General features: G+C 55.3%; 1 protein-coding gene across 3 annotated transcripts; it reads left to right on the top strand.

Moving 5' to 3' along the window:
- The first annotated feature begins 2,053 nt into the window (after nt 1-2,053).
- On the top strand, nt 2,054-14,689 carry NCKIPSD (NCK interacting protein with SH3 domain). 3 transcript variants are annotated; one of them, XM_073010234.1, is made up of 14 exons: nt 2,250-2,337; nt 4,432-4,602; nt 4,942-5,051; nt 5,396-5,600; nt 5,792-5,882; nt 6,143-6,636; nt 7,694-7,864; nt 8,036-8,122; nt 8,210-8,348; nt 8,465-8,545; nt 8,739-8,867; nt 8,953-9,045; nt 9,186-9,358; nt 13,785-14,689. In XM_073010234.1, the coding sequence occupies exons 3-14, from the start codon at nt 5,005-5,007 to the stop codon at nt 13,986-13,988; spliced, it is 1,914 nt and encodes a 637-aa protein (XP_072866335.1). In that variant the 5' UTR covers nt 2,250-2,337; nt 4,432-4,602; nt 4,942-5,004; the 3' UTR covers nt 13,989-14,689. The 3 variants fall into 3 exon arrangements, with proteins under 3 accessions (XP_007982329.1, XP_007982330.1, XP_072866335.1); XM_007984138.3 differs by lacking the exon at nt 4,432-4,602 and having other exon boundaries at nt 2,054-2,337; XM_007984139.3 differs by lacking the exon at nt 4,432-4,602 and having other exon boundaries at nt 2,087-2,337; nt 4,915-5,051.
- The last annotated feature ends 1,557 nt before the right edge of the window (nt 14,690-16,246 follow it).

Here is a 16,246-nt window from a genome sequence, read left to right on the forward strand (position 1 = left end):
ATCCCCCTCCCAAGCCTCACCACATGCTGTGACCACCTCCCTGGCTCAGTAAGTATCCTGGCTGCCCCATGAATCCTAAAGTCAGCACAGCCTCTTGGCATGGTGTACAGTCTCCAACCCAGCCCCTGCAGGTTACCCAGAAAGGATCCCTGAGTAAACGTACCTTCTGGGGTCTGTGCTGGCTGAGTGTCTCAGCACCTCTATCCAAAAACCACATGACACTTGACACAGGTCTTCTCATGGGCCCTATGCAGCTTAAGCCAGTTAGATAGCAGGTGCTCCAAACCTTGGGTCCAGCTTTTAATCCCTCCTATGCCACTGGCAGCAGCTAATTGGCTGGCTATTGTGATAGATGTCCTGGAGCCAATACTAGGGTCTCTAGCCTCTAGGGTCTGGTCCATTGGCAGCCATGGACTGTGTTATAAAGGGGCCCAGGTGATGGAGGGTATGACAAAAAGGCATATTTGGGTAGGTAGGGTGGTACTCTTGGCCTCACCACTTGTCACCACTCCTGCCCAGCCCTAGTCCCCATTGCAATTTCACCAGTCTCATTCTTCAAGCAGTCCCAGACAGCACAGACCCTGAGATTCTACTCTGCCCCAGGAGGGCTTCTGGGAGGAGGAACCAAGAGAGGTCTTGAACTGCAGAGCCAGACCTGGTGCAGAGGAGGCAGGGTGTGGATGTCAGTTTCCGGCAGTTCTACCCCTCACCTGAACCTCGAACTAGGCCTATGCACTTTAGGTCTAAAAATAGGCAACTGGGTTAGACAGATTACGGGATAATGCCTGTAATCCCAACACTGGAAGGCCAAGGTGGGAGGACTGCTTGAGTCCGGGAATTTGAGACTAGCCAGAGCAACATAGCAAGACCTTGTCTCTACTAAAAAAAAAGAAATTAGCTGAGTGTGGTGGTGCATGCCTGTAGTCCCAGAGACAGGAGACTTGAGCCTGGAAGATCAAGGCGGCAGTGAGCTTGATCATCCCACTGCACTCCAGCCTGGACAACAGAGCAAGACTGTCTCAAAAAATAAATACAAATAAAAATAGAAAACTTGCACACACTGGCCTGTACTCGCCCCCTGCTTCCTGGGCTCCGGCTTCCTGTGGAGTGTAGCTGGACCATTCTCAGCCACCGGCTCTCCAGGACCCTGAGGGCCTCTTCCCTGGGTCTTACAGGCACTCTTATTGCAAGGATTTCAAATACCTGGAGATCTGGGCTAACAGGAAAACTGGGTGGATCAAATAGGCTCTTAAGGCCACCGTGGTACCCCACTCCCTCTTTCAGCCCTCCTGTATGCTCTCAGAAAGGGGCATTGCAAATCTTAAGTCCTATAAAGACAATAAAACGCAGCACGATGATAGCGATTGATAGGGGTGGGAGCTTGACGGACTATAAGAGAGGGAAGGGAAGAGTGTCCCAGGTAGAGGGAACCGAATATGCAAAGGCCCAATATAGAGAAAAGCAGCCACGGCCGATGAGAGAGGAGGAGCAGGTGTGAGGAGGAAAGATGCGAGGGCTTTAGACAGGGAATAGCACTGCCTGGTTTCTGTTTTTAATGGCCCCCTTCTCCCCACACTTGCTCCCCACTGGCCACCACTGGCACTCGGTGAATAGAGGTGGTGAGGCCTAGACACACCGACAGCCGGGCCCCGCGGGGGCTTCCAAGTTTCAGATCAGCAAGATCGTCCTTTCGAGGTAAAGTCGCCGTCCTTGCAGTTAGTAGATGGGACCCCACTCCCCCAGGCCGGCGGGGGCGCACCCGCTACGAGCAGAGCGCGCTTTCACCGTGAGATAGGACGGGACGCAGCGTTCGGACTGAAGCGCGGAAAGGGAGCAGAGGGCTGGACGGGTGAAGCTGAGGCCGGATGAGGAGTGAGGGTGCAGGGTCCGGGCGCCTGGAGCCAGGAGGGACCAGAACCAGAGTACATAGCCAGCTGTCGACCCCCGCCCTGCCGCACCTCTTGGGGCCGCGCGGGGGCGCTGCTCTCCGATTCATGGAACGATACAGCCCGGGGCGGGGCTTCGGCGGGCGGGCGGGCGCGCACGCGCCTGCGTGGTGTGTCACGGGGCGGGGCGAGCGCGGCGCGGCGCGGCGCGGCGCTCCCGGCCTGGCGTTGTGGCTCCGCAGCCCCTGCCACCTTCCCTGCACCTGCCCTGCCCGGCCCCATGTACCGCGCGCTGTACGCCTTCCGCTCGGCGGAGCCCAATGCGCTGGCGTTCGCCGCCGGCGAGACCTTCCTGGTGCTGGAGCGAAGCAGCGCGCACTGGTGGCTGGCAGCGCGGGCGCGCAGTGGTGAGACGGGCTACGTGCCTCCAGCCTACCTGCGCCGCCTGCAGGTGAGTGCGCCCCTCCCCGCCCGGCCTCTGCGCCCCTGCGGCAGGACCCCTTCACAGCCCCGCGGAACCGACCCAGGAACCCCACCCATTCCGGGACCCGAGGCCAGGACCTCTATCAGAGAGGGAGTTTGAGAACCTGACCCTGAGACCGCCGGACCCACGGGGACTGAGAACCCTTGCCAAGAGTCGGCATCACCCACAAAAGACCAGGCCCTTGACAGCCCAATCCTGATCGACCAAAAGCCTAACCCTGGAACTGAGATTCGTCAGGACCTCAGACCCTTCATTATCGGGTCAGCTATCCGAATGGCGACCCTGAGCCCTACCGAATCCTGGCCAATTATTCAAATCCCTGAGACCCCAGACCCTTAATATGCCCCTTCTCTGGATTCCTAGGACCCCACAACCAACCTCCCTCCCTCCCTTTCTTCTCCCCCCACTCCCTCCCGCACCTTGCCCCCCGTTGGAGCCACCACTGAGACCTGGACCACCTTGGACACCACCTATTTCCCCAACCATCCTCCAGGTCCTCAACCCCCTAACTTGGATCCTAGAGCTATAGACATCTCCATCCCCTATGTGACACCCAAGCTTTGGTAGTGTCTGTCACTAGCCTGTGCTCAGCCACCCTCTAAGCTCTTAAGTCTCTCCCAACCTTATTTGAACCAAGGACCCATGCCTCTGCTGACACTGTCTGGCACTGCTCCCTCCACTCCCCAACCCTGACTTCTCAAACTGTCTTCCTTTGAAAGTGAGGGGCTCCATCCCTTCTTGTCCCCAGCCTGGAGTGAGGACTGCTCCCATTGTGACGAAGTGAGTTCTTATAGCTTCCCCTGGTCTGACCGTGGCCCCATTTCCTTCCAGTGGAAGCTGCAGTCCCAGTTCCTGTTTCCCTAAGAGTAGCCCTGCTGCGGGGGTTGGGGTGTGGTATCTCCAGCTGGTCTATTCTGACCACGGGGGAAGAAGGGCCCAGAGCTGCCGGGCCTGTGCCAGACACCCCCGCCCCGTCCTAGTCGCTATCCTTTAGGAAACATCCTGTCCCAGCCCAGTTCAGGACAGAAATAACGGGATAAATTTGGAAGTGTCATCTGGTCTTACCAGGGAGGATGGGCCCTGGGGACCTAGGGGCTTCCTCATAGACCCTTGGCGTGATCCCATGTAGGAGTGCCAGGGTGGGAGTGGGGGCTGTGGACACCATGGCTGCTGTGTGTCAGACCCAGTAAGTGTGTCAGATCCAACCTTTTTGAGAATGGGGTCTCATTGAAGGCCTCTGAGGAAAGTCCTGTCTCTTCCCCTACTGGGCATAGCTCAAGGACCTGTGAGTCCCCTGTCCCCAGCCAGGACCAGTGGGGCAAGGTATTTGGGGAGGGCAGAGAGGCTACCATCTTCTCTGTCAGTCTCTCAGTTTCTTTCTGCGTGTCTCTGTCTGGATTGCTGTGACTCTGTGCCTCTCTGCCTGTGTCGTTTCGACTCCACCTATGTGTGTGTTTTTGTTTCTTCCTCCAGCTCCCCCCACACTCTGGCTCTGGCTCTCAGTTTCTTTCTGCGTTGTTTTCCTCTGTGTGCCTCTCAGTTCCTCTCTGAGCTCCTCTCTTTCCCCATTCCTTTCTCTCTCTCTCTCTCTCTCTCTCTCTGTGTGTGTCTCTTTCTTTTTCTGTCCCCCGTCTCCTCTCCCTGCACTCTGGCACACCTCATACCACCTGGAGGGTTTTGCTGACCTCTGTGCCCGCCTGTCTGTCCCCAACAGGGAAGCTTCTCAAACCCATGGTGGAGTGAATTCATCTCAGCTCTGGGGCTCCTGTGTAGTCTGATGGACTACGTGTGCCAAGGCCAGGGGAGGGCTGGGGGTAGCTGGTTTGATAGCTGCTACCCCATACCCCCCATGCCAGATAGGCAGAGTAGACTGGACCCCGGGGATGTTGGGGATGGCAATAAGAGCCTGGAACAGGTGCTAGGCCCCTCTCTCATGTTTATCTTTTGCCACAAACACAGAACTGCTTCCCGGGGCGGGTCTGGAAGCTTACTGAGACACCCTGTGGGGATGAGGGCCAGCAGCAGGGTTGGGGAGGGTAAGTCCCTTTGACCCATTCTCAGCACCCAGGGCTTACAGAGGACTCTTACAAGGACAGGGCTGTTCTGGGGTGTGACCTTGGTTTTGTGGAAGATCAGCAAGATGCAGAGTGATGTATTAAGGATTCCAGATATTGGAGGCTTCCTGTTTGGCATCTCAACCTGGGCTCTGAGCCAAGACCAGGGATAGACTAGGTATGCGCTCTTGACTGCAAGCTGGGAGTCCCTGGGCTATGTTTTTGCTTTAGACCTCTGATTTTCAGAAACATCTTAGCCAAGAGTCTTGCTGTGGGGTAAAATCCTGATCGGGACCTAATATGTAATATGGCAGCATGGGGGTCACCTGTGCCTCAGCTCCCTGAGTGATGCGGTTTGAGAACCCAGTTCCATATTCTGGTTCAACTTTCTGTGCTATGTCTAGCATTCAAGGCTTTAGCTGTATTGGTTCTTTGCCCTGGGTTCTGTCTTGGGCTGGGTCTGGGCTGAGCACCTCCATTTGGCCTTCAGGTCTAACTGCTGTCCCCTGCCCCCCAGGGCCTGGAGCAGGATGTCCTCCAGGCCATTGACCGGGCCATCGAGGCTGTACACAACACAGCCATGCGGGATGGTGGCAAGTACAGCCTGGAACAGCGTGGAGTCCTCCAGTGAGTGTTGAGGGGAGTGGAGTGGGACCTCCCGGTGAGCATGGTGGGGTCGGGTTCTTCAGTGAGTGTCATGGGGCAGGTGGGAAATGCAAGGGTTGGCAGGGGTAGTGGGGGAGTGGCACCTCCCAGTGAGCATGGTGGGGTCGGGTCTTTCAGTGAGCACCAGGAGTGTGCAGAGTGCAGGACTAAGGATAGTATAGGGTACTGCAGGCTGGGGTGGAGCATGGAGGAGATGGGTGTGTCTGAGGGGCCTGGGCTGTGGGGTCCCAGCATCCCACAGGGGCATATGAGGACTTTGAGGTGTGAGATGCAACCCCCCAATAGCCTCCCTGTCCCTCCATCAGGAAGCTGATCCACCACCGGAAAGAGACCCTGTCACGCAGAGGCCCCTCAGCCTCCAGTGTTGCAGTTATGACCCCATCAACCAGTGACCACCACTTGGATGCTGCCGTGGCCAGGCAGCCCAATGGGGTGTGTCGAGCTGGGTTCGAGCGGCAGCACAGCCTACCCAGTTCTGAGCATCTTGGGGCAGATGGAGGCCTCTACCAGGTGTGTGGTGAGGGCATCCTGGAGAAGGGAGGTGGGTGGGGCTTAAGGCTTCATCCAGAGGCTCAAGGGGTCCACTCAGGAGTGACGCGGCCCAGAACCATAGTCCCGCCCACACCCAGGGCTCAGGACCCGAGCCTGGCTGCCGCCCTAGATGTCAGTCTGTCCTCCCAGATCCTACTTCCATCTTCCAGATCCCACCACAGCCTCGCCGAGCAGCACCTGCTACACCTCCCCCACCAGTGAAGCGCCGAGACCGAGAGGCCCTGATGGCCTCTGGGAGTGGTAAGAAGGGTTAGGGGGATTCAGGTGGAGGCACCCTATGTTTGGAATGGTGGTTCTGCCTGTGTCAGGGAGATGGAGGCTCTAAGCTTGGGAGGAGGGCAGGACTCCCATGTTGGGGCAATTAGGGGCTCTGGGCTTTGTGAGGAGACAGTGCCTAGCAGAGAAACTAGGCCCTGTATTAGGGGACAGAGGATCTGGGCTGTGAAGGGTATGGTTTTCCAGGGGGCTGCCCTGGCACAGCTTCTACTCACTGCTTACAGGTGGCCACAACACCAGGCCCTCCGGGGGTAACTCTGTATCCAGCGGCTCCTCAGTCAGCAGCACCTCCCTGGACACGCTCTATACCGGCTCCAGCCCATCTGAGCCGGGTTCCAGCTTCTCACCCACACCCCCACCTGTGCCCCGCCGAGGCACCCACACCACTGTGTCCCAAGCCCAGCCCCCTCCCTCCAAGGCATCAGCACCTGAACCCCCTGCAGAAGAAGAACTGGCAGCTGGTACAACCTCAACCTCTGATGACCTGGAAGCCCTGGGTACACTGAGCCTGGGGACCACAGAGGAGAAGGCAGCAGCTGAGGTGGCTGTGCCCAGGACCATTGGGGCCGAGCTGATGGAGCTGGTGCGGAGAAACACTGGCCTGAGCCATGAATTATGCCGGGTGGCCATTGGCGTCATAGTGGGCCACATCCAGGCCTCCGTGCCGGCCAGCTCACCTGTCATGGAGCAGGTCCTCCTCTCACTCGTAGAGGGCAAGGTGAGGGTGGGCGGCACAGCAGGGCCACCCTGCTACCCACCCTGTTCCCACCGTCACACACTGTCCAGCCTGTACATTACAGGTATTTCTCAAGCTCTGGCTCTGAGCTCTTATTGTGCCGGGCACTGGGGACATTGAGCTGATTTCTGAAGCAGAAAGGAAGGACAAGCATTCCAGGCAGATGCGCAGCCTGGACAAGGGCCACAAGGCAAGACTGAGCCTGGCTTGTGGGAGGAAGTAGAACAAGGCCTGCAGGGCTGGAACACAGGGAGTGAGGGAGTGGGTGCTGTAGGAGGAGGTGAGACCTGGGGCAGGTGACAGATGAGACCAGATGCAGGTGACCACGAGTTCTGTCTGGCTGCAGGGAAGGAATGGACACTGGGCATGGGTGAGGGTAGTGCCTTGCTGACCTTGGCAGTAAGACACATGGGTGCTGGGAGAGCTGTGATGGAGTCCTAGCTGCTGACTTGAACGAGAGGGAGTGAGGTGTATGGGCATCATGGGATGGGTGGGATCCTTGGCACTCACGAGCAGGATGGGGGCAGTGAGCCCAACATACATGACTGGGGTCAGACAAACCAAAGGTCCCTCTTTAGGGCTCCGTGATTCCTCTTACACTTCTAGTTTGGGTGTTGGGAAGTGGGCCAATGGGCTTGGCTATGCTGGGCACAACAGCCAGTTCCTGGTCAGCAGGGTTCAAGGAAAATGTGGCAAGTTGGTAGATGACAGGTCTGTGCCGTTTTGTGTGGAATGGGAGAGTGAGGTCTCAGTCACATTCTGGCAGTGACAAGAGTTCATGGCCCTCCTAGTTGGGGGTGTTTATCCAGGTCTGGGATGAGAGGCGAGCTGTTGAAAACCCCCCTACAGATGAGTCTTCTGTTGACTCCTGTCCTGGGAGGTCATCAAGACCGGAGTGAGCACCCTGTCCAGTGTGGGCCAGGAGTGACTTGAGTTCATGGAGTATAGGTCCACAGGTGGACTCTCTAGGCCTTAGAGGCTTCCTGGAGATGGTGAGGGCAGAAAGTGTGCTGAGTCATGCCTTGCCCTCTCCCCTTAGGACCTCAGCATGGCCCTGCCCTCAGGGCAGATCTGCCATGACCAGCAGAGGCTGGAAGTGATCTTTGCAGATCTGGCTCGACGGAAGGATGATGCCCAGCAGCGCAGCTGGGCACTGTATGAGGACGAGGGTGTCATCCGCTGCTACCTGGAGGAGCTGCTGCATATTCTGGTAAGGGTAGGGGCCCACACACACACCCCACATGCGGAACAGTGGTCCCTGCCCTGTATCATCCCTCACAGTGCTAGGAGTCTCCCCTACACATATGTGCTCAGCCCTCTCTTGTGTGGCTGCACAGCTCTGCTCATGCTGGCTGACGCTCTCACTTTCTCATTTCTCTAGACTGATGCAGACCCTGAAGTTTGCAAGAAAATGTGCAAGAGAAACGAGTTCGAGTCTGTCCTGGCCTTGGTGGCCTATTACCAAATGGTATGTGCAGGATGGAGGGGAGGGGTAATGGAGAGACCTAGGTAGTGGGGGAGTTTCAGGCACTGAGCATGCAGGGTTCCCTGCCAGGAACACCGAGCATCACTGCGGCTGCTGCTCCTCAAGTGCTTTGGCGCCATGTGCAGCCTGGACGCAGCCATCATCTCCACGCTTGTGTCATCTGTGCTGCCTGTGGAGCTGGCGAGGGACATGCAGACAGACACGCAGGGTGAGGCTAGAGGGCGGAGTGGGAGGGAACTTCCTGCCATCTGGAGGGTGTTCCTGCCATCTGCTGGGATTTCCTGCCATCTTTGGGGACTCTGACTGCCTCCCTTTTCCCCCCAGACCACCAGAAACTCTGTTACTCTGCCCTCATCCTGGCCATGGTCTTCTCCATGGGAGAGGCAGTGCCCTATGCACACTATGGTAAGAATGCAGTCGCCGACCAGCTGATCACAGGTCCTAAGCCAGGGCCCATTGCCCAAAGGCCTGGGACCTGCTGACTACACAGCCTAGCAGGGATAGGCTATCCCCAAGGCTCACAGAAAGCCAGGAAGGGTGGGTGGTGCGGGGGTCGGGGGAGAATGGGGCTGCAGACTTCCGTGCACCTCTCTCGCAGAGCACCTGGGCACGCCTTTCGCCCAGTTCCTACTGAGCATCGTCGAGGACGGGCTGCCCTTGGACACCACAGAGCAGCTGCCAGACCTCTGTGTGAACCTGCTTCTGGCTCTCAACCTGCACCTGCCAGGTGGGGTGGGGCCCGGCCGGGCGGTGGCTGAGCACATGGGTGCTCTCAGGCTCAGCACCCTGTCTATACCCATGTCCTTCCTTAGCCCCTGACCAGAATGTCATCATGGCTGCCCTGAGCAAACACGCCAATGTCAAGATCTTCTCCGAGAAGCTGTTGTTGCTCCTGAACAGAGGGGGTGAGGGCCCGGGAATCTGCACGGTTACCACTTCGATGCCCTGTGACTCCATGACCCCTGCCATGACTCCCGTAACCCCCTGGGGTGACTCTGGGACCCCCACAAGGTCCACCCTGACCGCTGTGACCCCTGCCTCCTAGATGACCCTGTGCGCATCTTCAGACATGAGCCACAGCCGCCACACTCTGTCCTCAAGTTTCTGCAGGATGTGTTTGGCAGCCCGGCCACAGCTGCCATCTTCTACCACACAGACATGATGGCTCTCATTGACATCACTGTGCGGCACATCGCAGACCTGTCACCGGGAGACAAGGTGCCTAGAGATGGCTGCAGCAGGGAGGGTCACTGTGTGGAAACTGAAACAAAATGGTGGGGGTCATGACATTGAGTGGACATGAAGGGGCACGGTCACTGCTGGAGCCAGGTAAGCGAAGGAGGCCACGATAGGTGCACCAAGACCCAAAGGAGCCAGCCATGAGGTGATCTGGAGGTGATGTGACTGGAGGAGGCTGGAGAGGAGGGAGTGGTGGGAGATGAGGTATGGAGGATGGAGTTTACACAAAGCCTCGGAGGCTGCTGCGGGAGGTCGTGATCTCAGGAACGGGGAATGTGATGTAATTAACATCCCACATGGAATCTGAACTGTGTGCCAGCAGAGTGGAAGCCAGCCAGCGGGGAAGCAGCCGCAGTGGTCCAGGTGGCATGGATGGGGTGGGGACGGGATAGGCCATGGCAGTGGCAGGGTAAGAAGAGGCCAGCTGTAGAGTGTTTAGTAAGTGGATCTGGCAGGGCTTGCCGCTTGACTTACCTTGAGCAGCTAGATGGATAAAGTGCTGATTTTTGAAGTTGGGGAGGCTGGGAGAACTTCTTGGGGGAAAATAGAGAGTTGTGTTTTGAATGTGTCAAGAGTGAGGAAATACCTACTAGACACCAAGGTACTGAGGGCATCAGGGAGGCAGTGGGGAATGAGTTGAGACTAGAGAGACATTTACGAGTTGTCTATGCAGAGATATGATGGGAAGCCTGTGACAGTGTGATTGCCTCAGAAATGAGATAGATAGGTCAGCAGGAAGCTTGGGCTGCAGCCCTGGGCACAACTGAAACAACTAGGGAGAAACCCAGGAAGGGAACCAAGAAAGCAGGAGCCCAAAGCCACGTGTTTAGAGGAAGATGGTCAGCCATCTCTACACCGTTAGGAGCCTGAGCGAGACTGGGGTTGGCCATTGGATTCACCACACAGAGGTTAGTGGTGCCTGACAAGCAGTGTCAGTGGGGTGCAAGGAGGAGAGTCAGAATGAAAGTTTGAGAGAACTTGAAGTTATTGGGGAGTAGAAATGAGGGGAGGATTGGAAGCAGTAAATGGAGACAACTCTTGTGAATTTTCTGTGAAGGGGAAGAGAAAAATAGGAGGGAGGTTGCTGGAGGGAGATGGCATGGGGATAGGGAGAGTTTTTTTTTTTTTTTTTGAGACGGAGTCTCACTGTCACCCAGGCTGGAATGCAGTGGCCAGATCTTAGCTCACTGCAAGCTCCACCTCCCAGGTTTACGCCATTCTCCTGCCTCAGCCTCCCGAGTAGCTGGGACTGTAGGCACCCGCCACCACGCCTGGCTAGTTTTTCTGGTATTTTTTTAGTAGAGACGGGGTTTCACCGTGTTAGCCAGGATGGTCTCGATCTCCTGACCTCGTGATCCGCCCGTCTCGGCCTCCCAAAGTGCTGGGATTACAGGCTTGAGCCACCACGCCCGGCCTGAGAGTGTTTTGTTTGTTTGTTTGTTTGTTTGTTTGTTTGTTTGTTGAGATGGGGTCTCCCTCTGTTGCCAAGGCTGGGGTGTAGTGGCGTAATCCTGGCTCATTGTAACCTCCACCTCCTGGGTTCAAGTGATTCTTCTGCCTCAGCCTCCCAAGTTACTGGGATTACAGGCACCCACTACCACACCCAGCTAATTTTTATATTTTAGTAGAGACGGGGTTTCGCCATGTTGGCTAGACTGGTCTTGAACTCCTGACCTCATGCGATCCACCAGCCTCAGCCTCCCAAAGTGTTGGGATTACAGGTGTGAGGCACCGCGCCTGGCCAGGGAGAGTGTTTTGAAGATGGGGGATGTTGGCCAGGTGCAGTGGCTCATGCCTGTAATCCCAGCACTTTGGGAGGCTGAGGTGGGTGGATCACTTGAGGTCAGGAATTGGAGACCAGCCTGGCCAACATGGTCTCTACTAAAAATACAAAATACGAAAAATACAAAAATTAGCTGGGCGTGGTGGTGGGAGCCTGTAATCCCAGCTACTTGGGAGGCTGAGGCAGGAGAATCACTTGAACCCAGAAGGCAGAGGTTGCTGTGAGCCAAGATCACACCGCTGCACTCCAGCCTGGGCGACAGATGGGGATGTTGGCTAGGTGCAGTGGCTCACGCCTATAATCCCAGCACTTTGGGAGGCCGAAGCAGGAGGACCACTTGAGTCCATGAGTTCAAGATCAGCCTGGGCAACATAATGAGACCTCTGTATAGCCTGATGGACCACAGTAAAAAATAAAATTAGCTGGGCATGGTGGTATGCACTTGTAATTCCAACTACTTTGGAGGCTGAAGTGGGAAGATTATTTGAGCCCAGGAGGTCAAGGCTGCAGTGAGCCATGATTGTGTCATTGCACTCCAGCCTGGGCAACAGAGCCAGACCTTGTCTCTTTAAAAAACAAAGACAAAGGCTGGGCGCGGTGGCTCAAGCCTGTAATCCCAGCACTTTGGGAGGCCGAGACGGGCGGATCACGAGGTCAGGAGATCGAGACCATCCTGGCTAACACGGTGAAACCCCATCTCTACTAAAAAAATATAAAAAAACTAGCCGGGCGAGGTGGCGGGCGCCTGTAGTCCCAGCTACTCGGGAGGCTGAGGCAGGAGAATGGCATAAACCCGGGAGGCGGAGCTTGCAGTGAGCCGAGATCCAGCCACTGCACTCCAGCCTGGGCGACAGAGCGCGACTCCGTCTCAAAAAAAAAAAAAAAAGACAAAAATGATAGGGATGATGGTGCATGTTCTGAGCCAGAGGGAACGGTCCAGCAAGCACAGAGAGATAGATTGGCATGTTGGAGATTGTGAGCCACCACAGGAGTCAAGTGGATGGGGCAGGAGAGGGAGTCCAGGTCCAGGCCCACATGGACAGGAGCTAGGGCCGCTCATTCTTTTAGGGATAGGTGAGATGTGGGTACTGAGGGGAAAGACAGGTTTCTGCAAGATTTCTTCTGTATTCTCTATGAAGCACAAAGCCAGCTGACCAGGTAGGTCGGTTTCGAAGACAGAGAGGGTGGGTATTATTGCTACTCTAGGGGAGAGTGACACAGCAGAGAAAAGCAGCGGGAGGCCTAGGCAATGCTGCGTGTCCATTTGAGGTTTGTGGTGGTGAATGACATTCAGGCCTGCACATGGCTCTGCATTTGTCTATAGCTTAGACACTGGCATTTGATGTGCAGGCACCTTGGTATGACTCCCAGGGCTGGGACTTAGCAGGGTGTGCTGCCTAAAGGAGGTTTTGGTATCATTCCTCTAAGTAAAGAGAGAGATGAGGGATGTTGAGGGAAGCAGACATAGTGCTAGGTCAGGTTAATGGATTGGGGGTCTCTGTAAGAACAAGCTGTCAAGTCATAAGGGCTGGCTGGGCGCAGTGGTTCATGCCTGTAATCCCAGCACTTTGGGAGGCTGAGGTGGGCAGATCACTTGAGGTCTAGAGTTTGAGGCCAGCCTGGCCAACATGGCGAAACCCCGTCTCTTCTAAAAAAAAAATACAAAAATTAGCTGAGCAGTTTGGCACATGCCTGTAATCCCAGATATTTGGGAGGCTGAGGCAGGAGAATTGCTTGAACCCAGGAGGCAGAGGTTGCAGTGAGCCGAGATTGTACCACTGTACTCCAGCCTGGGTGACAGCATGAGACCCTGTATCAAAAAAAACCAAAAATATATATATATATATTTACACACACACACACACACACACACACACATATATAATAAGGGCTGTTGGAACTGGTTCAGCCAGAGGTGCTGGGAGTATAGATTGGAGGAGAGGCTGTTAGAGATGAATTCGGGGCATATGTAGGAGGTAGGATGGCCAGGTCTTAGACATGGCTTGAATATGAGATATGTGGGAGACAAGAAGAAAGAGGACATCATATTTCAGGCCTGTGCTTTTGAATCGACAACAGTGCTCTTTCTAAAGGTAAGAACATGAGAAATCCTTCAACTCTAGGAGGATGGGAAAGATCATGAGTTTGATGGTGGATATGTGGATTTGAGGTCTGTGAGATGTGCAGGAGATAACAAGTGGGCAGTTGAATATTCTCGTCTGGAGCTCACAGGGGAGTTCTAGATGAGAGGTATGAGAGTGGGTTACTATTTGAAGCTGGGAATGTGCACGAGATCTTCCAGGACAAGAGAGGATAGGGTGAGAAGCAGAGGACCTCTGACTGACAGAGGCACCTTGAGAGACCAGCTTCAAAGGATGGGCAGGACTTCCCTGGGCAGGCCCCATACCTGGGGCTGTCTGTGGCTGGGGTGATTCTTTTATTCACTTACTCAAAAACTATTGAAGACCAATTCTGCGCCAGGTATATTGTGGGTGCTGGGGATGCAGCCCTGATATTTAGGTCCACAGCCCTGGGGTCTGTGGGACAGTGGGGTCCTGTTCCTGACCAGTGGTGGTTGCAGTACCTCCCTGGGGTCCCTGAGCTGGCCTGCTCTTCCCACAGCTGCGCATGGAGTACCTCTCCCTGATGCATGCTGTAGTCCGCACCACACCCTACCTGCAGCACCGCCACCGGCTACCCGACCTGCAGGCCATACTGCGACGCATCCTGAATGAGGAGGAGACCTCACCCCAGTGCCAGATGGACCGCATGATTGTCCGAGAGATGTGCAAGGAATTCCCAGTGCTGGGGGAGGCTCCCAGCTAGCACCTTGCTGTCCTCCCTTCCCTGCAGCTCCAGTCAGTGTGCAGGGGACTCAGGGGCTTGGCCCTAAGAATGTTTTGCACTGACAGTGGGAGGGGATAAGGTGGCAGAAGGAACCTGAGCAGGACCCCCCACCTGAAGTAGAACTTACGAGAGGGGCCAAGTGTAGGATTGGGGACCATGGTCTGGGAGCTGTTCTGGGGCAGGGGGAATATGCAAGCTAAAACTCCTCTATACCCCGGTAGGCTTCCTTTTCAGCATGCCCCCCTCTTCACCCCACACCTACGTGTACACTCAGAGTCCTGCTGCTGCTCCAGGCTGGACCAGACCCCCGTCCCCACCCCTCCTGGTCTGTATCCTGGGCCTCAGCAAGCCATGCCCCTGGGGTGAGGGGAGGCATCTCCCACCAGCTCTATTCTTTGCCTTAGCTTTGCAGTGAGTGCTGCTCATGTGCTCCCCTCTACCCCCACGTGGGGGTCGCTGCCCTTCACTCCTACCCCCAGAGGCCTTGGCCAAGCTGCTGCTTTGAAAGCGGAATCTTGGAGACAGGCCATCTATCCCAGAGCCTTATGGAACAGGATGATGGCACTGAGAAAGCCAATGACCGAATCTCTTTTCTCTGTGAAAATGTAGACTGAAAAGCCATGTGTATTTTCCTATGTGCTGTAGCTCTCCTTTGGAAATAAATCACAGGCATCTGGAAACAGGCTTCCCTGTATGATCTTGGGAGACAGTGGGAGAGGATGGGCATAAGTACTGGGGCCTCAGGACCCCATCACTGCAGCTTGCACTGACTTCCCCAGCCTGAGGAGGTGATGGACCCTGACAGGCCTGGCCTTCAAGGCCCTTTGAGCCCAGTTCCAGCCTCTCTTCCCTGAGCTCCCACTTCTCCTGGACCCCAGCCACAGCCAGGTGCCCCCCAGTGGCCCATTTGCAGGTGTCTGCATCTCCAGGCTTCACTTACACACTTAACATCTTTCTTTTTCTCTTTTTTTTTTTTTTTTTTTTCTTTGAGACAGGGTCTCACTCTGTTACCCAGGCTCACTGTGGCCTTGACCTCCCAGGCTCAAGTGATCCTCCTGCCTCAGCCTCCTGAGTAGCTGAAACTACAGTAGTCACCATGCCCAGCTAATTTAAAGGTTTTTTTGGTAGAGACAGGGTCCTACTGTGTTGCTCAGGCTGGTCTCGATCACCTCAGTTCTGGTGATCCTCCTGCCTTGGCCTCCCAAAGTACTGGGATTATAAGCATGACCCATTGCACCGGTCCACTTACATCTTTCACTTACATCTTTTGCTTTGCTTCGAATACCGGTACTGTCCCCCTGTTGAAACCCTATTGTCCTTCATAATTATTCTCAGATGAAGCAGGCCCCTACCTACTCCTAGCCCTGGCCTCTGTGAATGCTTGGGCCTGTCCAGCCCTATTTTCTTCCCCCATTTGTCCTTGTTTCCCCAAGATCACCTCATCTTACAACCTCAGCAGAGATTTGGTAATCATGGTAGGGCAGAAAGAGGGTCTTAACAAGCATGGGGTTAGGTCTCCATTACGTTTTAGAGGAACTCAGGGCCAAAATTTGGCAAAAACTTCATTCTTGTGGGCTCCCGAGTTAGCAAAGAAGTTCTCGCCATAAGTCTGGGAGCAGAGTCAGAAACCCACAGGCAGACAACAGTCAGAAGTGTTTTTGTTTCTGTTTTCTAGATTGAGTCTCACTATCTTTTCAAGGCCGATGTCCAACTCCCAGGCTTAAGCAGTCCTCCCACTTCACCTTCCCGAGTAGCTGGGACTACAGGCACACACCACTGTGCTTCACACAGAAGTGGTTTTCATCAGTTCCCTTTATTTTTCACCCAAACTCCTCATTCATCAGATGGTTCCACACATCAGGAATCACTGACACTGCTTATTCTTTCTCATTGGGGTGCTGAAAACAGGGCAGTTATCCTTCCAAAAAGAAGGTAAAGCAGCACAGGGAGGCAAGGGCTAAGGATGGGACTCCCTAGCAAGAGGCTCTCAGAAGTTGAGGCAGGAACATTCCATAGGAAACCCATGGGAGCAAAGTATGGGGGCCTGGTGGGGGACGCCCTGCTCACTGCTGACTGTCAGAAGTCCAGGTGCATAGGCTCACACGGACCTGAGGAGGGGTTGACAGTGTTTGGCCCCCAGTAGAGCTCTGTGGGACACAACCTGGTTACTAACTTTTTTTTTTTATTTTTGAGACAGAGTTTTGCTCTTGTGCCCCAGGCTGGAATGCAATGGCGTG

This window comes from Chlorocebus sabaeus, chromosome 22 (assembly GCF_047675955.1).
Source record: "Chlorocebus sabaeus isolate Y175 chromosome 22, mChlSab1.0.hap1, whole genome shotgun sequence".
Classification (NCBI taxonomy): Eukaryota; Metazoa; Chordata; class Mammalia; order Primates; family Cercopithecidae; genus Chlorocebus; species Chlorocebus sabaeus.